The sequence below is a fragment of the Typopeltis vanoorti genome, chromosome 24 (genome assembly GCF_054136105.1).
Source record: "Typopeltis vanoorti isolate ZY-2024b chromosome 24, IOZ_Tvanoo_1.0, whole genome shotgun sequence".
Lineage (NCBI taxonomy): Eukaryota > Metazoa > Arthropoda > Arachnida > Uropygi > Thelyphonidae > Typopeltis > Typopeltis vanoorti.
Window position 1 is genome coordinate 72,855,763 of NC_143572.1, and position 25,857 is coordinate 72,881,619.

The 25,857-nt window shown below is 35.9% G+C and overlaps 1 protein-coding gene across 5 annotated transcripts in view; it reads left to right on the top strand.

Annotated features, from left to right (window-relative positions):
• krz (beta-arrestin protein kurtz) overlaps positions 1 to 25,857 on the top strand; it is a 371,699-nt gene that overhangs the window by 244,724 nt on the left and 101,118 nt on the right. For all 5 annotated transcript variants that reach the window (XM_090414201.1, XM_090414204.1, XM_090414203.1 and 2 more), the window contains 2 exons: positions 18,137 to 18,378; positions 22,463 to 22,590. In XM_090414201.1, the coding sequence (XP_090270327.1) occupies positions 18,137 to 18,378; positions 22,463 to 22,590 (370 nt within the window). The remainder of the gene's footprint in view (positions 1 to 18,136; positions 18,379 to 22,462; positions 22,591 to 25,857) is intronic.

Here is a 25,857-nt window from a genome sequence, read left to right on the forward strand (position 1 = left end):
CTGTTAAAATTTATCTCCCTTATAAAGACATTCACAAACATCATGTCCAGTGTAATATGAACTTGTGGCCTGTTGGTTGGCGGAGAGTGGAGATGCCATCCACTTTCCTAGTTAGTAGCCAACCATGTTTGGAAAGGAAGGGGTTTTTCCCTCCCAAACAAAAGGTTTTTTTCCTAATCAGCTGATTAGGAAACACTAATATACTGTACATATTGACTTCTTAGCTTTAGTTGCCATAGCCATTATTCCAACCAGTCACAACCTCTCCAGAATATCAGGTTGTCTTGTCCTTGGAGGCAATAAGTCTTTTAACTTTCTCAGTAACAGACTCTGGCAGCTTATTCCACTCATTCACACTCTCCAAGTAAAAAAATCCTAGTTCTAACACCCTTGCTAATTATGCTCTTGCTCACTTTCCATGGATGGCCCCTAGTTCTCCCACCACCAGACCTGTTCTGAAAAATTTCCTCTGAATTAATCTTGTAAAAACCACTCAGTAATTTGAATGTCTCAATCATATCACTCCTTTTCTGCCTATCAACCAATTTCTGTAACCCACAGATCTTCAACCTGTTCTTAATACTAAACAAATTAATAAACATGATATACTTGTCTCATGGACTTTGTTGCACATCCATAAAGGAAGTGAGTCAATCATTTGCAGCAGTGATAATCAGATGGTGGCAGATTTGTATGCTAGGTAAGGAAGAAGCTCGCACTTCTGCAGATTCTCTTCTTGCCCCTTCTCTTGCTCAAACTTCTGTGTATTAACTAGTTAGTGGCTTGATAGACAAGTTCATTTTAATTATTCAGAACAGAGATTTGTGTTTTCTTTTCTTTAAAGACTTGATTTAAATTGAATTCTTAAGATATATATCTCATCAGTGCTTTTTTTTGCGACAGTACACAATGGTATGCCCATACTAGCATCTTTATTAATAGTGATATGTGATGTATGAATGCGGTACATATGGAAGTTTATAATATTCAGTAATTTTTTGCATGTTTACCTAGTATGCAAATAAACTTAGATTTACATTTTTTCACCACATCTATTGTTAAGATGTGGTGCTATGTAAAACTTATTTTTTATATTTATTAAAAATTATTGTAAAAATAAGTAAAAAATATATTTCACTTAATTTTTTAATATCCTTGTACAATAAATGTCAATTCCACTACCACCTCATTGGCATTTTCCATTTTCAGTGATCATTCTCCTCTCCAATAATTCGGTCCTACTTTGCACTACCTGAATTATTATTATTATTATTAATTATGAATTCATTTATGAATGTCATCAATTTACCTATAACATGCAATTTTATTATAGGCAGCCTAATTCAGATCAGTTTTTTGGAATAATTAATTGTAAATAAGTGTGTGTTTATGAGTAATAGTTGCATTAAAAGTTGTATGCTTGCATGGTTCTAGTGTGTGAACTTATTTGTTTACTATTATTATTATTATTATTATTATTATTATTATTATTATTATTACGGGTATCTCCATGGAGTCAGTAGACTCATCGCGGGAGACCCAAACTAGCAAAACAATATCTGTCATATCTCTTCTTGAATTCATTTACAGATGAAGAGCTCACAACAAAGTCAGGCACTGAATTCCACTCATTCACCACCCTCCAGGCAAAAAACCTTGTTCTGACACCTTTGTTAACCACACTCTTCTTTAATTTCCAGAGATGACCTCTTGTTCTTCCATCACTATCACACAGCTGAAACATTTCCCCTGCATCAATCCCATTTTTTATATCACTCACCAACTTGGTCACTCTTCTCTGAACCCTCTCCACAGCCTCCTCATCTCCAAGGAATCCAGGTGACCAGACCTGAGCACAGTAATCCAAATGTGGAAGTATCAATGCTTTATAAAGGGGAATAATAACCTCTTTATCTCTGGATGTCAGTGTGTTCCTCAACAACCAAGTAATCCTATGTGCAATCTTGGACACCTTAGCAATGTGTCCTCTGAACTTCATCTCCTTATCTACCAATACCCCTAAGTCCCTAGCCTCATCAATCTCTTGGAGTACCTTTCCATCTATGTAGTACACAGCTGGTAATCTTTTAATCCCAAAATGCAAGACTTTACACTTTTCCACATTGAACTGACATCCATTTTCTTTTGCCCATTTTACCAGCTTATTTAAATCCTCCTGCAAACTTTCAACATCAGCTTGATTTTTTATTGCACTACACAACTTTGCATCATCAGCAAACAACTGAATATCTCCCTTTAAGCCGTTTCCTATATCATTTATATACAAATTAAACAACATTGGCCCAAGCACAGAGCCCTGAGGCACACCACTGGTCACCTGCCTCATTCTGGACTCGGCTCCTCCATACACCACCTTATGGTATCTCTCCCTGAGCCATTCTCCTATCCATATCACCAATTTAATATCCATTCCCATCTGCTCCAATTTGCGTAACAGTGTTCTATGGGGTATCCTGTCAAAAGCCTTAGCAAAATCCAGAAGTACCACTGTGTAGCCAGTTCCTTTGTCCAACTCTGATGTTATTCTATTATGGATAGTTAATAGATTGCTAAGGCAGGATCTACCTTTAACAAAACCATGTTGGCCTCTATAGAGTATCATATCCTGATCCACCCATTCTTGAATTTTGTCTTTAACCAACTTTTCCAATACTTTTACCACTACTCCTGAGATGGTGATTGGTCTGTAATTCAATACTGCAGTTTTAGAGCCACCCTTATGCAAAGGAACCACTTTGCCTAACTTCCACTCCCTAGGGACCATACCAGAGTTCAAACTTAAATTAAATATCCAGGTAAGAGGGGTTGACAATTCATTTGCACATTCACGCAACACCCGAGCTGATATTCCATCTAAGCCTACCGCAGTGTTTGCATTTAAGTTTCGCAATATATTTAATACCTCTGATTCTTTAGCTTCAATTCTCACATTAGGTATTGCTATAGGTATAGAGATATCCTCACTTGGGTGATAGACTTTTGAGAAGTGATCACTCAGTAACTCGACTATTACATCTGATTTTGTCACCTCAATACCATCAGCACCCACTAAGGTTATCCTTCCGAAGTCATTCTTCCTCTTACTTGCCACATAGCGGAAGAACTCTTTGGGATTACCCTTGATCTCTTTGGCTAAGGTCTTCTCATAATCTGATTTAGCTTTTCTTACTATGCTGGTAACCTTCCTAGCTTGAGCCTTGTACTGCTCATGGGTGTCCTGATCGCCCTTCTCCTTGTAAATTCTCCATAACATTTTCTTTTTTTGTAGTTCAAGCTTGATACTACTGCTCATCCATCTAATGCCTGCCTTGTTTGACCTCCTGACCATGGGGACACAATCTGATATTGCTTTCCTCAGATACCCACTGATTTTATCCCAAGCACTGCTAACATCTTTCCCTTGCAATATGTTCTGCCATGGGATGGCTGCAAGCTCACTCCGAAGCTTGTTATAATTGCCCAACCTGTAGTTTCGTACATACCCCTTCTTAATAGAAAAATCCACAGATTTTGCAACCTCCCAAGTCAATACCACATGATCGCTTTCACCAACTGGAGGTAACGAGGTCACCTTACTTATGCATATAACCTCTGAACCAATAACCAGGTCCAACACTCTCACACCACGTGTCCCTTCAGTTACGTGCTGTTTCAAGTAATTATCTCGTAGCAGATGTATGAACTCCATTTCCTTTTTGCTACGTGATATTTCCTCCTTCCAATTGATATCACCATAATTAAAATCCCCCATAATAATCACTAAGCCTTCACTCATTGCACTAAGTTGCTGATGCATGAATTCAATATCTCCCCCTGTACTCCCTGGCCTATAGCAGCATCCAACTGTATATTTGGTTGCGTTGGTCACTATTTCGCACCAGACTGCCTCAAATGAACTCTCATTCACATGTCTATCATCATGATATACTACTTTCTTTGGCTGCAACACATCAGCTATCATCAACAGTACTCCTCCTCCTGTTCTATCTTCTCTATCCTCCCTGAAAATACTGTACCCATCACATTCAATTCCAGTGACCACATCTTCTGCTGACAGCCAAGTTTCACTAATGCCTACAACTTTTGGTGAGATTTCACTGACTAATGCCAAAAATTCTTCTCTCTTATTTCTAATGCTTCTAGCATTGGTATACAAAAATTGCAGATTCCCTCTAGATCTTGTACCGGCTTTAGAACTGATATATAAGTCACTAACTACCGTAGTCCTATGCCGATTTTTTTCCCCTCTCTTCTGCAATTTATTCTGCCTATAAGGATCAATAAATACACAATCAGTGCTAAAGTTTCTCTCTCTTACACTCAACCTTTTCAATATTAGTTTCCCTGCCCAATAACTTCAACCTGTTCAGAAAACAATAACTTCTTCAATCTCTTATGTCCTTCCATGTTAAGATGCAGTCCATCTCTAGCATACAACTGCCTTTTTCCTTCAAACACACTCCAAACATCAACAAACTCCAGACCTCTTTTTCTGCACATTCTTGCAATCATATCATTCATTATCATTGCTCGTCTACTTAACTCGTAATTGTCAAAACGAGGCAGCACACACACTATTCTCCCATTGACACTTTTCCTCTTCACAATATCTAATAATGTTCTTAAATCTTTTCCTACCCGATTTATACTACCTCTCAGGTCATTCGTACCCACCATAACTATCATCTTGTCTGTTTCATGCCCTCTTTTTATTGCTAAAGCCACTCTTTCTATTGTACCATCAGCCAAGCACTCCTCATGCATACCACTCTCCATACCCTTAATCATAGAATCACCATATATTTTACCACTATTAACTTCATTCAAGTTCACACTCATGGACTCATTCTCTACACTATTCAGCATGACTCTCCCAGCTTCATTACTCAACTCTCTATTACTTACCCCCCCCACTCTCACTACATCTCATTTCTTCTTGGCCACTTGTGGTTTTATTATGTTGACTCCCAATCACTCCCATACTATTTATTACTGAATCATTCACCAAAGACTCACCCATATGTAATCCTGTTCTAGTTACTTCAGCTAAAGTAATCTCTATAGTCCTAATTTCTCTGTTTAACACATTAAACTCAGCTTTAACTTCCAGTATCTCCTTACCGATCACTTCCACTTCCTCATGAAGAAAATGAAGGTCATTTTTCATTTTCATAAACTCCCGCCGAAGTTCTTCCGCTACGGTCCCGATGTCAGCTTCCATTCCTAAACGCTCCAGCCTATCCCGACACTTCTCACATACGTCGACATTTTCTTTCTTTTCATTTTGCCAGACCGACCACAGATCCTTCACATTTTTCGGTGCATACATGTAGCAGTTTCCGCAACGCATCCATTGCGAAAAATCTAACGCTGAGCCAGCCTTTCGTGTAATAGTAGAAGTCCTGCGCGCCGCTGACGTACGTTTCTTGTTGGACGCCATCTTTACACGTTGATATAGTGAAACAAACGGCAGTGAAAACACAATATATACAACACAGTTCTAAACAATAATACCACTGAAGGACACTTGTTTCTAACCGATGCACAATTTGTGACAAAAATCCACACTATATTTAACTTTAAAAACACGTTTTCTAGACTAGCTTAACTCGACCGCCACATTTACCAAGGACACTAGCGCCACTTACGAAATTGTTAAACTTAGAGCAGAGTATAGTAACCAGTGAAGGTTACTATACTCTGCCGGCAGCTTTGTCTTTACAAGAGTTTAATTTTGATTTTAGTCATTTCATGAAATGTGAGGTGTGTATTTGTTCAGTTATGTAGATAAATTATGGATGTTTAAGGAGAATGTGTGCAAGGTGTGAGGAAAGTGTTAGTAGTGAGAATGCCACAAGAAGGATGAGTGCTCATCTGATAGCAAAGAGGGACACTGCAAGAAAGGAGTGAAAAATTGGTAAAAAAAAAAGTTTTCCAAAAGCGAATGAGCACTCTGATGAACTTAACAATCAATTGTAAGAATGACAAAAAGTGATGTGGATGTACCGGACATTGAAAAACAGAGTGCAATTAATGGTAAGGTGGCGAGTGGCACTGATGGCAAACAAGTATCTATGGCTGTAATAAAATTGAGAGAGAGTGGAAAAATTACACAAAAGATGAAATGGATGCAGAGTGAAATGAAGAGAATTCGAGATATGTATGGAAGAGTGAAGAAGATGAACATGAATGATGTCAGTATGAAAGAGGTAACAAGACCTGCGAGTGGTGTTGTATGGGGATTGCAATTACTAGAGGTGCGATAAATGAGAAGATGCACAACGTTTGTTTTTCTGGAGATAAAATGATGATTGGGGATGCTCGATATAAAGAGTAAGCAATTACTGGGGATTGTAATTACTAGAGGTGTGATAAATGAGAAGATGCACAAGGTTTGTTTTTCTGGAGATAAAATGATGATTGGGGATGCTCGATATAAAGAGTAAGCGAGCAAAAGAATTAGTAGTGGTAATGGGGGACAAATGACTTAACTGGAGAAAAGGAACACATAAGATTGGATATCAGGATGTTGTTGAGAAGGATAAAAGATTAAATTCTCCAGTGCTTCAAGTGATAATACTGATTGTACTGTGACTCCCTTAGTAATTTGATGTGCTTAGTACAAAATACACTTGTTTATTATATACATACAGTAGTTTTTGAATTGATTAAAAAATAGTTTCTTCTTTTTTCAGCAATAATGTCTAGAGAAAATCATAGATGCAAAAAAGTAGGTGAACATGAAGTTCGTATAGGTCAGGGGTCCTCAACTCATGGCCCACAGGCCACCTGTGGACGGAGCTCTTTGCCGTAGTCTGCTGGCCATTTTGGAAAAATAGCTACTTAACATTAAAAACGCAATTAAATTAAAAATAATTTCAATCAAGCCTGCAGGCCACTAAGCTATACTGCGGTATATAGAATTGTAAGATGCATTCCAGATTCACAAGGAATGGTGCGCATTTGATACTTTACATAAAATCCTATAAAAATAAATATTAAATAGACATGCTTCTTTAGCCATCTACCAGTACCAAGCGGTACTTAAGTACTAGTACTAACATCACAGGTAGATGGCTGAAGCAGTAGTTCATTCGAGTGCACTGTCTAGTGCCTTCCAGGTACATCTCGAAGGTTCTCGATACTTTGTTATTTTCATATAAATTCAAAAGGATCTCATCCACAGTCAGTCAGTCAGTCATGAACAGTGTGATATTCGTGTATAAGCGCACAGGTTCATCGTGTCAGCCATAGCATATTGTGGTTTTATATTGCCAGACTTGTTTTATTAGTGTGAGACATATTCATTGAATAATAACCATTACACGGCCATTTTGGTTCATTTTTTGGGTTCACCTTCCATCACTATGGCGTCTATGAGTAAAAAGCTTAAATCAAGTGATTCTTGTCAGGTTTTTAATGAAAAGTTGACCAATTTGTACTTTTTTGTGCCGATGGACGATAAGCCAGTGTGTTTAATTTTTCATGAGTCAGTGTCAGTATCAAAAGAATACAATATAAAAAGACACTATGAGACAAAGCATGCATCCAATTTCAATCACCTTCAAGGGCGGCTTTATGTGGACAAAGTGAACCATCTCCAAATTGATTTAAAATGCCAGCAGGGTATGTTTAAAAGGCAGAGGGAAGAAAGCGAATCATGCTTCAAAGTAAGTCATGTAATAGCTAAAAAATTGCTAAAAAATCAAAAGCCTTCTTTGACAGTGAGTTTGTGAAAGAGTGTCTCATCACTGCTGGAGATATTCTGTGCCCAAATAATAAGGAAGTGTTTAAAAAACCGAGTTTGTCTGGGGTAACTGTAGCACGACGTGTCGAAGAACTTGCCAATGACATTGAAGGAACTTTAAAAAAAAAACGGTTGTCCGAATTTACGTCATGTTCACTTGCTTTAGATGAGAGCACAGATGTGAAAGATACAGCACAACTGGCTATCTTTGTCCGTGGCATTGATCCACAGTTCAATGTGACAGAAGAACTGCTAGCGCTCGTACCTATGAAAGGAATGATGAAAGGCACCGATATTCTTGAAGCTGCCAAGAAAACGCTCCAATGTTTCGACCTCATCTTAACCAACCTCGAGGGTGTGGTAACTGGTGGTGCCCCTGCTGTGGTGGGAAAGAACGAATGGTTTGTTGTGCTGCTACAGAGAGAACTGGAATCTCGCAAAAGAAGATTTAACTAATTTTCAGCTTCCCACTGAGTCCAACTGTTCATCTCTTGATGAATACGCTACAAAATTAGCTATGTTGCGAAGTGAGTTCAAAGAGAGATTTAGTAATTTTTGTAACCAACAGTCTTCTTTAGATTTATTTTCAATGCTATTCAGTGTCAATGCTGCCGAAATGCCAGGCTCAGTACAAATGGAGATGCTTGAACTACAAAACAACTCTTCTTTGAGAGTACATTTTACAAAGACTACATTCCTGAGGAACGCATTCCCTAATCTTCGCCGGCATGCTTTGAAGATGTGCACTTTGTTAGGAAGCACTTACTTATGTGAGCAGTTCTCCAGAATGAAGCATATGAAGTTCAAGACAAGAACTCAGATTACTGACACACATCTTGAGAATACTCTGCACATAGCGACTTTCAACATTGATGCCAACATCGACAAGCTGGTCAAGGAAAACATTGCCAAGTTGCCCATTGACATTATAATAAATGAATGTTTTCTTCATTAAATTATCTTTTTTCAACTATTGATTGTATTTACTTATCATGAACCTGACTCCTACCTATGCTCTTAAAGCTGAGTTTGTTTATTTTTATAGGATTTTATGTAAAGTATCAAATGCACAACGTTCCTTGTGAATCTGAAAAGCATCTTACAATTCTAAATACCGCAGTATAGCTTAGTGGCCCGTGGGCTTCATTAAAATTTTTAATGCGGCCCGCACTGTCTGAAAGGTTGAAGACCCCTGATATAAGTACATCTTTAAACTTAGCAACATCTACTATGAAAAATGCAGATAAATTTTGAAGCAAAGGATCTTATTTTTCACCAGAGTTAACTCATTCAAGAAGCTGTATATGTGAGGAAATGGGAAAAAAGTTTTATATTTGGGTGGATGATCAAACTTAACATAATGTGCCATTAAGTCAGTTAATAATAATAATAATGGAAATCTCAAGAAACATGACCCAGATTATCAGTGGAGCTCTAAAGCTATGTGGAATGTTAGAGAAACAATATCTTGCTACTGAGGGCTCAGTCATGATGAAAAAGGTAATGACAGTCTGTCCTTCATGGTTGCACATCTTTAGATGCTCAACCTCTCAGAAGTAAAATTATAAATACATTATATGTTTTATATAATGCACACACACGCACATATATATGTGTGTGTGCGTGTGTATATATTTTCCCTTCAGCTTTGTGGCTGGTGGGGCAACATACGCTTCAAACCAGAGACATGATTATGAGCAAGGTGGTTTCCCATTGCTTTCCTTGCCATAAGTATATTTATGACTTTAGCTCTGTGTGTGTGTGTTCACAGGACTGGTTTGCCTGTTTTGATGGATGAAAAATCCTAGTTATTGGGAGAAAAACCCACTGCCTCTGTATGAGACCGGTTAACTCAACTTGAGTCAAAAGAGACCAAATAAAGGTTCCTCATGTCATGGACGGGAATCGAACCCAGGTCTTTCCGACCAAAGGGATTTGTTTATACCGACTGAGCTACAGAGGTACACACACACACACACACACACACATATATATATATATATATATATATGATGATGATCTGTAATATTAACTCGGAATTGGGACATTCATATTTATATATACTGACTTAGATCCGAGAACTAGAAATAACAATTCAATTTATTCAAAACGCAACATGCTCTATATATATATAGAGAGAGAGAGAGAGAGCTGCTGCTGTTCCAGTATCCATTTACTGACCTGGTTCATACCTACCAAGCCAACTTCTCTTTCTTTTCTTTAATTCCATTTACTTTTGTTCTTTAGATCAGCCATTCTCACTCTGTCTTTCTTAAAGACCACAACCTCCCTATCATCTTCAACTAGCATATATATCTTCTGTTATAACTATACCAATATACATGTAAATTAAAACAACAGTGATCTCTGCAGCAAACTACTAATGACTTACTTATATAAACCAGCATTAATAATTTAAAATTTTAAATAAATAGTTAAAGGTTACAAACAATTTTTTGTGAAATTTATATGATCTAAAGTTAACCAAGTCATTACATCAATTTGTAAAGAATAGCCTGTGCTGATAACTTATATGCAGCAATATAAAATATAATGATTCATTTGGGAAGGAGAAGACTGTTGAAGAGAGTTTGCAAAGAGCATGGTAAGAAATGTAGCCAGTGTGTTGCTTGGATATGACAGCAATGAGTTGACACAGTGAAGAAAAGTCATTAATAGTATGTTAACAGAACTGTGTGGGGAGAAAGAGTGTTGTTTGTTAATCGGTGGGATGAATTCAAGACATGGATGGAATTGTATAAATGGATTTAGTGTGACTCAGCAAGAAAGGATGTTGTTAGAAGGGAGAGTGATGTAAACAATAAATCATAGGAAATAAAAGGTAATTTGAAAGAGCAGGAGAGCAGAATAACTGAAATGGAAGCGTTTGTGAATGAAGAGGAGAATAGTGAGAGAGAGAGGGGGGGGGATGCATGGATAAGGAAATGGATTAGGGTTGACAGTAGGAGGCAGCATAAGGAGAGAGTAGATGGATGTTGGAAGCAGTAATGAATTTTGTCTATAGGAATGGGAGTATTTGTGTCTGGGAGAAAATAATGTAAGGAATGATAAAGGTTGAGCAGCCAAGAGTAGGTGTAGAAAAGTCACAGAAGAGAAGTGGCATGAGTGGTTATAAATGCATGAATGAATTCCTCTATTTATGAATGTCAGGAGAATCAGAAATAAGGGAGATGTAATTGTTGCATCAGTTGAGTTCACTGGAATAAATGTAACATGATTGCATGAGGATGATATCCTGGTGATTCAGAATGGAAGGGCTTGTAAAGGCTGGCTGAAGCTCACTGGCTAGAGCTACTTTGACTGTGTATGGCCTTGTGTTTAAGATGACGTGAAGGGAGAGGAAATGGCTATGCACACGCATGAAATCACAGTGCTGCAGTGAGGACCTGTAAGCTCCAACAACTGAGCAAGCCTAGGTAGCTTTGACTAGACGAGCAAGCATCAGCCTTCGATACACAACACAAAACTCAATTATTGCCGCGCAAGCTTAAGACGTTTTATGTCTATAAAAATAAAAGCCTAAATGGAATGCTTATAAATGCATGCATTTAACCAATAAATATTACTTCTTTCTCAATTAAGGAGCTTGCACAGCAAGCATGGAGAGTTTGCCCCTGGTATTCAGTTAGATGTTACTGGAGGCCAGGGAATATGGGGAGATGGCTGAGAAATTATAGGCAAATTGTGAAAATGAGTAGGCTGATCATTGTGGGTGATTTTTAATTATGATAATATATATTAGATGGAAGAGATTGTAACTAGGAATAAGGAGAATGAATTTTTTTGAGTTTATGTAGTTCTCACTCATGAAAGACTTCTGGAAACTCATAATACATTCATACTGTGGGTGGGCTAGTTTGAGGGACAACCATCTTAGGCAGTATGTAACAGAGGTTACATGAAGTCTTAGATCTGGTCCAATCATAGGATGTGATTGTGAATGGGCTATTGAATGTTAATCCATTTTGTGATAGTGACCATAATGTATAGCCATATGAAGATTTCTATGAGAAAGATAATGGCTGCACTCTGAAAGAAGATATTATATAAGATATTCACTTTATGAAAGTGAATGGTAGTAATTGGCTGTATGAGAACTATGAACATGTTGGTGACAGTGATCATGCTATTCTGACCTGGGAAGTAGCTGGGTATGTGAATTTCCAATTAGGACAGATTACATGCTGATATACAAAGCTGGAAATTATGACAGATCCAAGAGAATACTGTGTTCTCTTCCATGGTATCAGTTACGGAATGACTTTGAGTAGATCCTTAAATGATGCCATATCTAAATGGGCCCTGAACAAATACAGTGGGAGTGAAAAGGATTTGTAATCTTATTAAGCAAGGAAAAAACAGACTGATATATAGTACTGTAATTACAGTACTGTATATCAGGTAGTGTTACTGATATACAGTACTTACAGAATGATTTGAATGTCTGGAATAGTGTGCAAATGATAACTGATGCCAATTCAGTGTTGGTAAGTGTAAAGTTATGCACTTTAGCATAATGATACACACACACACGCACGCACGAGGGTGGTCTGGAAAGTTCTCGGCCTCGGCCATAGATGGCAACACTAGTGGCTTTTTTTTTTTTTTTTCTAAGTTGGTACATCTGTCATGAGCATCCATGTGAAATTGCAAGTTAGTCTATCAAGTAGTTTGTTTTATACAGCTGTCTAAAGCAAAAGTGTTGTCTGTATCCCTTGAAATGGAGAAAATTGAGTATCGTGCAGTTATAAAATTCTTTGTAAAAGAAGATTTAACACCAAAAGAAATTCATTTGATGTTCATAAAAGTTTATGGGCACTCTTCTTCTTCGTTTCTGACAATTAAGAAATGGGCTGCCGATTTTAAACGTGGCCATATCAGCCTTGAAGATGATCCACGTGAAGGACGTCCAAAAAGTGTTGATCAAGTGCACGATATGGTATTGGATGACTGGCGAGTCAAAGTGCGCAAAATTGCTGAGACTATAAGCATTTCAAAAGAACATGTAGGATATATTTTACATGAAGAATTGCAAATGATAAAGCTTTGCACAAGATGGGTGCCATTTTTGCTCACCGCAGATCAAAAGCGCACTCGCATGAAAATCTCCAAACAATGCTCGGAGTGTTTTAACAAGAATAAAACTGATTTTGTGTGTCGATTTATTACTATGTATGAGACTTGGATTCACCATTACACACCAGAATCCAAACAGTGGACAGAAGCCGGTTGTTCAGTGCCAAAGAAGACAAAGTCGGTTTCATCAGCAGGAAAAGTCATGGCATCAGTGTTTTGGGATGCTAAAGGCATTTTGTTTATTAATTATCTTGAAAAGGGTAAAACAATAACTGGGGAATATTATTCCGATCTTTTAACTAGACTATACGAAAAAATTCGTGAGAAAAGACCCGGTTTGCAGAAGAAAAAGATCATCTTTGATCAGGACAATGCACCTTCACACAAAGGTGTTTTGGCAATTGGAAAATTAAGGGATCTGCACTATGATTTGTTGGAACATTCACCCTGTTCCCCAGATTTGACTCCCTCTGACTTCTATCTCTTCCCTAAACTAAAACTCTTCCTCACTGGTCAGCATTTTTCTTCGAATCAAGAGGTGATTGCAGCTGTAGAGGGGTATTTTGCAGATCTTACTGAGAACCACTACAGAGATGAGATAATGGCGCTGGAGTATCGCTGGAATAAATGTATTAGTCTTAAGGGAGATTTTGTTGAAAAATAAAAATAATTTTGAAATTATAAATTAGTTTTTTCATTGTTAGGCCGAGAACTTTTCAGACTATCCTCGTATATCCAATGGCATATTCTCTTGGTCGGATTATACTTGGAGAAACAGATGAAACTATGGATCTTGGAGTAGATAGATATTTCAAGTTAAAAGGTCGCATAGCAAATATTGCAAACACAACTCAGAGGATAATTATGATGCTGAAACAAACATTCTTTCATTGTGCTTCTTTACAAAGCCTTGATACGATCATGCCTGGACTATTGTGTGCAAATTTGGTCTCTGGGGTTCCAAGTGAATAATAGAAACTTTGGAATGAGTGCAAAGGAGAGTTACAAAGATGATATCGCTTGCCGAGGGATTCCTGGGGATGCTAATTAAAGATATGACAAATGTAATCGAAAAACAATAAAGAAAAGTGAAAGAGATGGTAGTTCTGGTAGGTACTAATAATTTAAGTAGCGACAAATATAGTATGAGAGAAGATATTAAAGGTCTGTTAGAAGATGTGAGATAGTAAAAATTGTAGAATTGCTATCCAGATATGATGGTACCAAGTTTAAGAAGAAAGGTGATGATAGCAAATGATTTCTTCATGTGCAGGCTGTGTTGAAGAAATGGATGCAAGTTTTTAGACATGTGGAGTGAGTTTGATGGCAGAAAAGACGTGTAAGAGGCCTGCATTTGAATTCATTTTGCATCAAGAGTCTGGAAAAATTATTTCTTGGTATGAGACCTGATGCAAAGAGTAAGAGAAACTAGATGATCAAGGGAGAAATGGGAAAAATGTGTGTAAAAGTTCAGCTATGCTATGCAAAGGTGATAATGATATGAATATCTTTGAACATGGTTATGTATGTGGCAAACGGGTGGAAAAATAGGCTTTGGATTCATACCTTTTGAGTATGTCTGGGGAAGAAAAAGAGATAGTTCTAGAACAAGACCAAATAGATTACACATCCAATTATAAAAATAGGCTAGGTCAGCATTTCCCAAATTTTTCCTACGATGGAATACTTCACAAATCCTGAAATTTTAACAGAACACCTTGGCTCGAGTCAAGTATCATCAGTCTCATATTCAATGTAAAGCTAAGTGCACACTATCGCCGAAGCAGGCTATATAGCATCGCAAAAATGCGACATTCAAGTGCAGCTTGCTCTGGCCTTTATAGACAATCCACATGCGAAGTGAGGAATGCCTGATTTTCAGACATGTTTGAACTTATCGCAGCATTTAAAACCATTCCAGGCTCATATTAATTTTGATAATTTTTCACGGAACACTTATTCACTTTCCACAGAACACAGTTTGGGAAAGCCTGGACTAGGTTGTAATTTATTATGTCTATACACAAACACGAGCATCAGAAACAAAGGGGTTGAGTTCATTGGCTTTATTGAATATGATGCCTAATGTGGGCCTAAGATTGTTGACATTAGTGAACTGTGCCTATCAGAATCAGATATGGTAACCAGGATCGAGCGTAATAGGTATACTATTTTTAGGAGAGATAGGAGAAGAGAAGTACTGCTAATGATATCAGAAAACAATGATGGTAACAATGTCACATGTGAAGGTGAATTTGAGTCTATCTGGTGTGAAGTGTAGGTTAACAGAATGAAATCTGTGGTGGGGTGTTGCTACAGACTTGGCAGCTCAGTTGAAGGGGACGAAGAAATGCATTGCCAATTTAGTTTTTTGGGGTACCAAACAAGCATCCATTATGGGCAACTTTAATTTTCCAAACGTTGATTGGGTTGAAGAGAAATCTCATGATAAGAAAGAAGAGGAATTTATTGAATTGTTGCAAGACAACTTTCTCAAGCAGCATGTGAAAGTTTATATTTCTATTTTACCACCAGTTGGTGACAGTGATCATGCTCTGCTTTCTTGGGAAGTATCCATTTGTATTGATGCTCTGATTAGAACTGGTTACATGCTGAACTACAAAGATGGAAATTATGATCAACTTAGAAGAATACTATCTTTGGTCTCATGGTATCAGTTACTGAATGGGAAAAAATGTCAGCAATGCATGAGAATCTTTATAAAAGTGCTTAAATGAGGCAGTATCTGAATGTATCACTAGTGTTCAAAGAATAAATAGGTTGAGAATGAAATAGATGTGCACCTTTATTAAGCAAGAAATCCACAAGAAGATGATGATGTGGAAAGAATATCATGAGAATAAGAGTGAGAGGAGTTATGAAATATAAAGCTCAGCCAAAAAAGTAATGAATATTGTGTGGAAAGCTAAATTGGAGTATGAAAGGAAATTGGCTATGCAAGCTAAAGGCAATTCAAAAGAATTTTATTGTTATGCCACAAGCAAAAGAAAGAATGAATATGAAAGAATAACTTTATTGAATGCAGATGGTACTTGAGTGTCGGAAGCTAATGAGATGTTCAATTAATGAGTGCATACTTTGATAAGATATATCAGCTAGGTGTATGTAACATGGTGCACAGTGCTACTGATACATCGGATGGGGAGTTAAAGGTTCATGAAAATGAGGTTGAGGAGCTGTTGCATAACTTGATAAAAATTTCTCTATAGGGACAGATGGAATATCAGCCTGTTTGCTAAAGGAATATTCAGCTGAATTGGCTAGACCTTTCACATGTTTGTATAACTTGAGTCTCAGCTCAGGAATGATACCACGGGAATGTAAGGAATGTATGATAGTTCCATAGTACAACGGTGGTGCAAAAACTGATGCGTCTAACTACAACCTATCAGTATAATGTTGGATTTTTCTTAGGCATTTGATAGGCTACCACACGAAAGGCTGTTGCATAAACTGGAGAATATGGGATTGGAATATAAACTCTTGACACTTGGATCAGGAGATGGTTGACAGGCAAATATCAAGACGTGGTATATAGTGGGTGTGAATCTGCCAGATTTAAGGTGACCAGTTGTGTACCTCAGGATTCAGTCCTTGTGCCATTATTGTTCAATCTATATATACATTAATGACATCAGGCAGGTTATAACAGATGTGAAATTGTTTGCTGATGATGTGAAGGGTGATGAGGGATGCTACTGATATCCAGCACTTAGAAAATGATTTGAATATGCTGGAAATTTGGGCAAACGAAAATGGCTGTCAGTTTAATATTAGTAAGCGTAAAGTTATGCACTTTGGGGCGGTTAGATTTCCAGAGGCATATTATATTAGCAAGGTTATGTTACAAGAAACTGGAGAGGCAAGGGATCTGGGCATATTGGTGGATAGGAATTTGAAGTTCAAAGGTCACATAGCAAAAGTTGCAAATTCAACTCAGAGGATAATTGCGATGTTGAAGTAAACCTTGCCATGGAAGGATAAGGAAGTCATTTTGCCTCTTTTCAAGGTTTTGCTAAGACCACAGTTGGATAATAATCTAGGTTACATCCAGATATTGTATGCAGATTTGGTCTCCTGGATCCCAAGGGGATAAAGAAGCTATAAAGGATGCAAAGAAGAGTTACAAAGATTATATCTGGATTATGGGATTTAGATTATGAGGACAGATTGTATGTGGATTGCAGACTCTGGTTAACACGAGAAAGAGGGGTGATATAATAGAGGTCTATAAACTTTTGAATGGGTATTATAGAATAGTATCTGATGAAATTTTTTGTTATATGGAAGGTGGGGAGAGAACACAGGAGTGAGTATCCATGGAAGTTAAGTTTGTTCACAGTCAAGAAAGGGGTAAGAGCTAGGTTTTTTTTTTACAGAGCAGTGAGTGAGTGAAATAGTTTGCCTTTAGGGGTAGTGAGTGCATCTGGTGTGAATGAATTTAAGGGAAAATATGACAGCTGGTTTTGGTGATTTATAGCCTTCCTCGATGAGTCCTTGACTTCCTGGAGGTCTTAGATAATAATAATAACATGAAGAAGTTGAATGATTGGTTAACAAAGATGTGAGGAATTGATTTTTTTGAGGATGATATCAAGCAAGGACATAACGAATATCATGTCCATATTATCACACATAATGAATATTATGTGTGAATCTCCCATGATGAGACTTAAGACTCAATGAAGATGCCTGGATAATGTTAATAGGAATCCCACTACAGCATTTTCTGTAGTTGCATATGTTCTGTGAGCTTTGTATTATTTTTGGAAAAATTCAAACTCCAGTGTTGGTTTGGTATTGCTTCATTGTTCTTTGTTTCATTTGGTAATATTTCATTCTGTTATTTTTGACGTTTATTATATATAGTATACAAATCCACTTTTATCTTGACTTGTAATAATGTTGAGGTTTTTAAGAAAAATTTGCATTTCATATTTAATTTTTCAACTTTCATTATTGATTTTTATTTATTAATTTTATCTATTAACAATTATTTATATTTGTTATTTAGTTTCGTATTCTTTAAGATACTTGAATGCTGTTTTTGATTATCTTAAATATTAATACTTAAATACTTTTGCTGAATTCTAGCATTGTGTGTGTGTGTGTGTGTGTGTGTGTGTGTGTGTGTGTGTGTGTGTGTGTGTGTGTGTGTGTGTGTGTGTGTGTGTGTGTGTCTTTTAATCAAAAATCTTTGAAAATAAAGATTTGAATATTTTTTGGAGTTTTAGTGACATTCATTTTCAGATGGAGTGGTTCTCATCGATCCAGACTTTGTGAAGGAGCATAAAGTGTTCGGCCATGTGTTAGCTGCATTTCGCTATGGTCGTGAAGATTTAGATGTCCTTGGATTAACATTCCGTAAAGATCTTTATCTAGCATCTGAACAGATCTATCCACCAGAGGCAGAACTTAAGCGGCCATTAACGAGACTGCAAGAACGACTTGTCAAAAAGCTTGGGCCCAATGCTTATCCTTTCTTTTTTGAAGTAAGCTATATTTTACTGTTTCATATAGGATACTGGTTTATTTGATATGTTAGTATTGTATTGTATCAGTACTCTCATAACATAGTCTAAACTAAGCTAAACTGAATAAACATTTATTAAATGAAATCTGTGGAATAAACTATTACTGTAAAATGAATTCAACTCCTGGTCTACAAGAGTTTGAAACAGCAGTCGTCTGATTTTGTGCATCCACATCTTCATTTATTTTGCTTTATGTATACAAAAGCTGTTTAAAAAAAGAAAAGAAAAGAAATCTTACACTTGTCTGCTATACTTATTTCATAGGACAAAGCATGAACTTTTTCCTATGAAATACTTCACATAAGTGTGCTGTTTTTCTCATTACACCATTTGTTTAATGTTATATTTCTTCTTGCTCACTTCCATCATTCATATTTCACTTGCCTCACTCATTACTTCATTCCTCTCTACGATTCTTACTTTTCATCTTTTGATACAACCATTCACAGTATCTCTATCTTGCTTTGGACACAAAATTTTCTAAAATACACTAGTCATGAGGATACCCCATGTGCAGACTTTTGTTTGCTCATGTTTGGTAAAGAATAGAAACCAGAATATAATTTTAGAAACCAGAATGTGAATTCTGACACAGCAAAATAACTTACTATTGCTATCTCCTATCCAGGGTATTCTAATATAATAACGTAATGATTAGATATATTGATAATGATTATTATTATTATTAGATAAGTTGAAATGGTTTGCATAGTGACCGTTCTCATAATGCATTGCAGTATTTTTCTGATTTACACTCACGCCTAGACCCACACTTCACTGTCTAGGCATTTGAAACCAAATCCTGTGGAATAGGTCATTAATCCTTATTATGGGAATGTCTTATGTCTGTAGATGTGAATGTTCACAGGGTTAGTTTGCCTGTTCTGAGGGACGAAAAACCCTAGTTTCTGGATGAAAAAACCCTCCACCTTTCAACTATTTGTTTGACCTGGCACCCACTGCTCAATTTTACACTAGGTTAATGACTCAGTAAGATAATTATAGTATATTATTAGGAAAACCTAAATTACCATCAACATATCTGAACTGATGGGTAATTAAAAATTAATGACTGATACAAATAATTTTTACTTAAAAAAAAGATGTAAACTTACTGTATTTAATAAACCAGTCATTAATGGCTACCCTGAGCCTGATGAGATCCTGCTAATTTTTCAGTATCAGGTTCAATGTTTGACAAACGACGTCTCGTCTCCTCTTTCACTTATATGCAATCTATTTCACTGCTTAGCTAACAAATGCAACATGATGCTGAATCCTTTCTCGACCAAGTAAGAAGAAGGAGAAGCAGTGAGCAGTAATTTTATTTCTTGCTAAAGCTTAAGGATACTTACATTGCATGTTTGGCCAGAATCTTTCATACCCACTCTGTTGATATTGTACTTGAGCTTCAAAATAATTTTTTAAGTCAATAAATTCTTTTCACACATTTGGATGAACAGAAGTGGCATCAGAAAGAAATGGATTTATGACCCAGTTGGGTATTTTAAGCTCATTGAAGTCTTTGGCTCTGATCATCAAGTCTTCTTTCAGTGTTAAAAGATGGGAACAATAACAATCCAAATCTGTATCTAATATTAAATCATCATCTATTATTTGTAGACTTGGGAACCACAGAAAATCTCATCTTGCGATGCTCTGCTTGTAGAATGTTAATTTGCTGATAAAAGCATTTATAATTCCCTTTGCTTTAATAAGATTCACGTTGCTTCCCTGCAATTTGATGAAAATATCAGAAAGATATGCAATATAAACCTTTTCCTATTTTTAGAACATTACACACGTTCTCATCACGTGAATTAAGAAATTCCAAAACAGTATCATAGAGATCATTAAAGCGTCACAGACAGTTTCCATTTGAGAGCCATCTGAGAGCAACTTCAGTGTGAAGCAAAAGATGCTCAAATTCGTCTTCATTTTCATGGCAAAGTTCCCAAAACTTACAGGTATTCAATGCTGGGCTTTTATTTTATTCACTGCTTTAATAACATCATCCAAAGTCTTATGTAGTCTATTGCCAAGATGTTTTACAGGTGTTGTCTATAAAGAATACAATGAATTGTAAAGATATTTGGAACTGCTTCTTTTAAATGTGCTATAAATCCATGGTGACAACTAATCATAGCTGGTACTCCATCAGTTGTCCATGATAATATTTGTGAGAGGAATGTTTTAGCATTAAAAATAGTCTTTAACCTTAAAAATTGTAGAACCTTTTCTGTCAATTTCCATTTTCAGCAAATAGAAACTCCTCACTAATTTCTTCATTAGTATTTATATAATGCACATCATCAACAAAGCTTTGTATGTAAAGTTGTCTCATCGAATTGCAAAGAAAATTCTATGATTTAAATCATCAGTTTTTTTTTTTTTTTCAATGTCCTCGGCCATTTTTGTCAATTCTTGTCGATACTAAATTATTTCTGAGAGGAATTGACGTCACATTACTTTTATGTATGGGTTAATCATTGTATCTAAAACTTCATTTATAGCCCCTAAGATGAGAGTTTTGCCAATATTACATGGCTTTCCACATTTGGCAGTTAATTTTGAAAGTTTGTAAGAAACAATAAGTCCCTTCTCTTGTTGATTACTTTGTTTTGCAACCAACCCTTTAAGTTCAGGACAGTTTTTAAATTTGGTCTTTAATTCGCGAATGTACTCCACATCCTTTTTTGCTTTATTTGGATGCTTTGCTCTTAAATGTTCAATCATTCTTGAAGGTTTCATTCCATCATTTGAGAAAGTTTTTTCACATATTAAGCACATTGGTAACTGCTCATTATTTATAGATGGAATAACTCCATAATTTAAATATTCACTTGAATATTGACAATTTCTTTTTTCACCTATTTTAATGGGCTTTGGTCAGAAAGACCTGGGTTAGATTCTCATCGAAGACATGAGGAACCTTTATTCCGTTTCTTTTGACTAAAGGTGAGTTAGACAGTCTCATACAGAGGTTGGGGAGGTTTTACCTAGAAACTCTGGTTTTTCGTCCCCCAAGAACAAGCAAACCGGTCCCGTGAACACACTCATCTACAACATAAGACACACCAGGAGGCATAGGGCTAAGCACCTTATCCTTAAAGCAGTCATGGTTTCAAATCATAATAGTCCATGTCTAATATGAACATAACAGGCCACTAGGCCTAATATGTGAAAGGAGGAGGAGAAGGAATTGGCTACACAATATCAACGAATACCATGGGCTAGATGTAAACTGCAACCAGGGTTGTCAGATAGGAGTTAGGAAAATATAACTCCTATCTGACAACCCTAGATATAAATAAAAATGATAGATAAAGCTTGTAAAAGTAGTGGATTCTGCTGCAAATAGCCCAAATTAATTATTTTCAATGTAAAAATACTAAAAAATAAGTATCAAATAAATTTGATCAGTATTGCCAGACATACTATATTCTGAACACTGTTGCTAAACATGCAATATAAATAGGGATGCTAGATTAAATATGGAATTTTTTGCTTTTATTATATTAGTAGTATTATAATGCTTACCACCTCCCTCATCATCCTCTAATGCTTACACCCCCCCCCCTCAGCTTTCACTGCACCCTCGCAGAGGGGATCCTACCGCCCAGTTTAAGAACCACTGAGCTATGGAGGCACATTGCAGTATATTTCCAAAAAGACATATGTTGCAAATGCTCTGCTCTGTATTATGGGATACTAGGAAAATTGGATATAAAGTTAACTCTCTCTATATACAGGCCACCTTTTGTTTGCTCTTGCTTGTGTAAAAACAAGAATGCGATTTCTGTTATAATTTGCTGCTGTTCTTTAAAACAACGTCTTTCATATGTATTTCATTTTTAAAAAAAGATAAATTATATTTAAATATAATAAACAAAAAATTGAATCTGTTATTAGTTAAACACATATGTACATGGATATTAGATAGTGAAAATACTTATTACTTAAATATATATGTGTTTAAATAAGTTAAAATTCCTGAGGCATTTGCTTAGATTCATAAAAATTAAACAAAATCAACTTTCAGCTTCCACCTCATTGTCCTGCTTCAGTTACTCTGCAGCCAGCACCAGGAGATACAGGTAAACCATGTGGAGTGGATTATGAATTAAAAGCTTATGTTGCTGATGGTCCAGAAGAGAAGCCTCATAAAAGGTATGAAGTAGAGATGGAGTATTGTTATGTAATACAGACACACCACCGATTATCTGGAAACATATGGTCTAGCACTTCCTATAGTCTGGTAAAAATTATGAGAGTGCACTTGAAATTCCTGCGAAAACCTAACTAGTTCACTGGTCCACCACAGATGGAATGTACACAGACTTGCTTAATTATTTACATCTGCACTTGATGGTGATCTCTTGATTTTGAGTTATTCTTAGCTTATTTTGGTTCCATTTACTCCTAGCTAGGAATTGTGAGCAAGGAACAGTTTACAGTGGTTGTGATGTCAAGAGTAGGCACAAGTTTGTATCCACGTACACTGTGTCATTTATTCTAATTCATTTCAATTATTTAATTCATTTAATATTTAAGTTCCCAGTAGTGCCATGATGTTTGGACATATGGGAGAGGTATAATTAGGATATATAGGTGGGTCAAAGGTGTACTGAATAATTATTATTACTTGACCTGCTATCATCAAAGCAGGTCGAATAATAATTGCAATGGCAAAACAGCTAATCTGGCAATATGGGTAATCCTCGACTTATGATGGGTTCCGTTCCAACATCTCCGTCGTAAGTCGATTCTGAAGTAGGTTGAGGACTTTTTTTAATTCTTAATTTATTTGATTTCTGTTATATTTTGATAAATTAGGTTTCTATTTAACTTAAAATGATTAAAAATGCATAAATTTACATAAACATTTATAAATTATTTATTAGCACATATACATATAAATACGCACATACAAAATTAAGAAAGAAAAATTTAAGAAAAAAATACATAAACACATATCAAAAGTGATGCACTTACTTTAATTTGAAATTCCTTTAAATATTAGTTAACATAAACAAAAAACTTATTAACGGTGTCTTTAATTAAACAGGTAAGTAACTGTCACTCATTTGGACAATATGGTTATTTCTCACAATCAGGAGTAGCTTTTTTTTAATCAGAAAATTGGTTAATGTTGTCTGTTGGGTTTTTTCCTTCATAAATTTCGCAATAACATCTGACTGCTTCTCGATTTTGACTTTGGCTAAACGATCAGTGTCTTGATCCATATTTTCGAGTAGCTGAAGTCCTTGATTTAGTTTAGAAAATACTTCAGCTAATCCTTTTATAGTAAATTTTTTTAATGATTTCTCTTCATCTTCCTCATTATTCCTTTCTTCTTCTACAACTCTTTCATTTTGGAAAAACAAGTCTTGATCAGTTCAGTTCACCTTCTTCATGATCTGCTAATTCTTCTATATTGGTAATATTGATTTCTAAATCCAGTTTTCTTGCAGTTTCAATAATTTCTTCACCAATTTCTTTTAACATACTATGCCTATTGTACTCTTCGAGTGTCTCCTGCGGTAGTAACTTCTTCCAAATTCCTCGCATACATTGTTCCAATACTTCCTTCCATGAAGTTGCAATGTTCTGGATACGTTGATTAATATTGTAATTTTTCCAAAAATTGCGTAATGTCATAGCATCGTTGTTTATTGCTGTTATTGCCTGAGAAAATGTAGTTTTCAGATAATATGTCTTGTATGTAGCAATTGAACCTTGATCCATAGGGTGAATCAAAGCTATTGTATTGGGCGGTAGATACATCACATTTATGTTTTCATTCAAATCGCCGATGTGAAGAGGATTTCCTGGAGCATTGTCAAGCAGCAATAGAATTTTAAAAGGAATGTTTTTTTCAAGACAATAGGCACGCACTTCTGGAATAAAACAATTTAAGAACCAGTCTTCGAATAAAAAAACAGCTGTCATCCAAGCCTTAGGATTACTCCTGTAGCAAACCAGCAACTTATTCTTGTCAATGTTTTTCAAAGCTCTGGAATTTTGTGAATGGTAAACAATAAATGATTTTAATTTAAAACCAACAGCATTTTCTCCAAGAATAAGTATAATCCTATTTTTAAATGCCTTAAAACCAGGTGCCAATGTAGCTTCTCTGCGAATGTAAGTTCGTTCTGGCATTCTTTTCCAGAACAGTCTGGTTTCATCTACGTTAAAAATCTGCTCTAACAAATAGCCTTCATTTTTTATCATCTATTTCAGATTTTTCTTGAAAATTTTGGTAGTTTCAAAATCGGAACTAGAAGCTTATCCCACTATTTGTATGCTGTAAGTTAAATTGGCTTTTAAATCGATAAAACCGCCATATGCTGATGCTCGCCATATTTATCTTCTTGTTGTTTCCTCTAATTATCAAATAGGCTACATGCTTTTGTTGAATCGTAAAAAAACTGAGAGGAATATTCTTGTTGATTTGATCATCTATCCATATCATTAAAAGCTTCTCCATTTCATGAATTGTCCCTTCTCTTTTTTTTTTTTCGTTAAAATTGTACATTTCATATTAACTGCCCCTTTAGCTGCCTCCATTATTTTTGATTTATCTTTTATAATTGTTAAACAGTTGAATGTGATAGTTTTTCTTCTCATGCTATTTCACCGACTTTCTTTCCTTTGTCATATGCTTTAATGACTTCATTTTAACATCTAAACTTAAAGCTTTCTTTGCCTTCTTTTTTATGTTGGAATTTTCATTGGTAGTATTACTTCTCTTACTGGACATGATAGGGTTACGACGAGATACAAAAATTGCAACGAGAGAAATGAACACTTCGACTGCTGATTAGCAACTAACGTGCCAAAGGCTGTGATAAGTTAGAAGTGAGTGAATCATAGCAGCAGCTATTGCGTATTGGTGATAGAATTTGCTTGTCGACTAATGGCGATGCTGTGATGCGTATACAAAAGCAATGTGATATATGTATGTATATGCTGGCAGAAAAGTTATAGAGAATTTTAATAATAATTTTTGGCCATCGTAAGTTGAGGACTACCTGTACTCTGAATCCAAGGGTGCTGGAAAATTGGTGGTGTACCTGTAGTTGCATTCAAGATAAATTATTATTTTAAAATGCTAAAATAATTTTCTCAGTGGCAAAGTATATAATAAGCTTCATTAAGATGAATTTCATAATTATATCATAACAATAATAGTCTGTATATCAATATATAACAAATATTTTATCTACCCAAGAACAACTTAAAGTAATAATAAGAATACAAAAACTCAGCTTAGTGCACATGTATATGCATGTCAAGAAAGTGGTCTGATCACTTCTTAATTCTGAATGAAAGTGGTGCAGAACTGTTTCATTCATTCATTCATAATCTGACTGAAAGTTCCATATGGATATGATTGTTTTTCAGAAGTCTAATTCCTTACATTTCAGATAATGA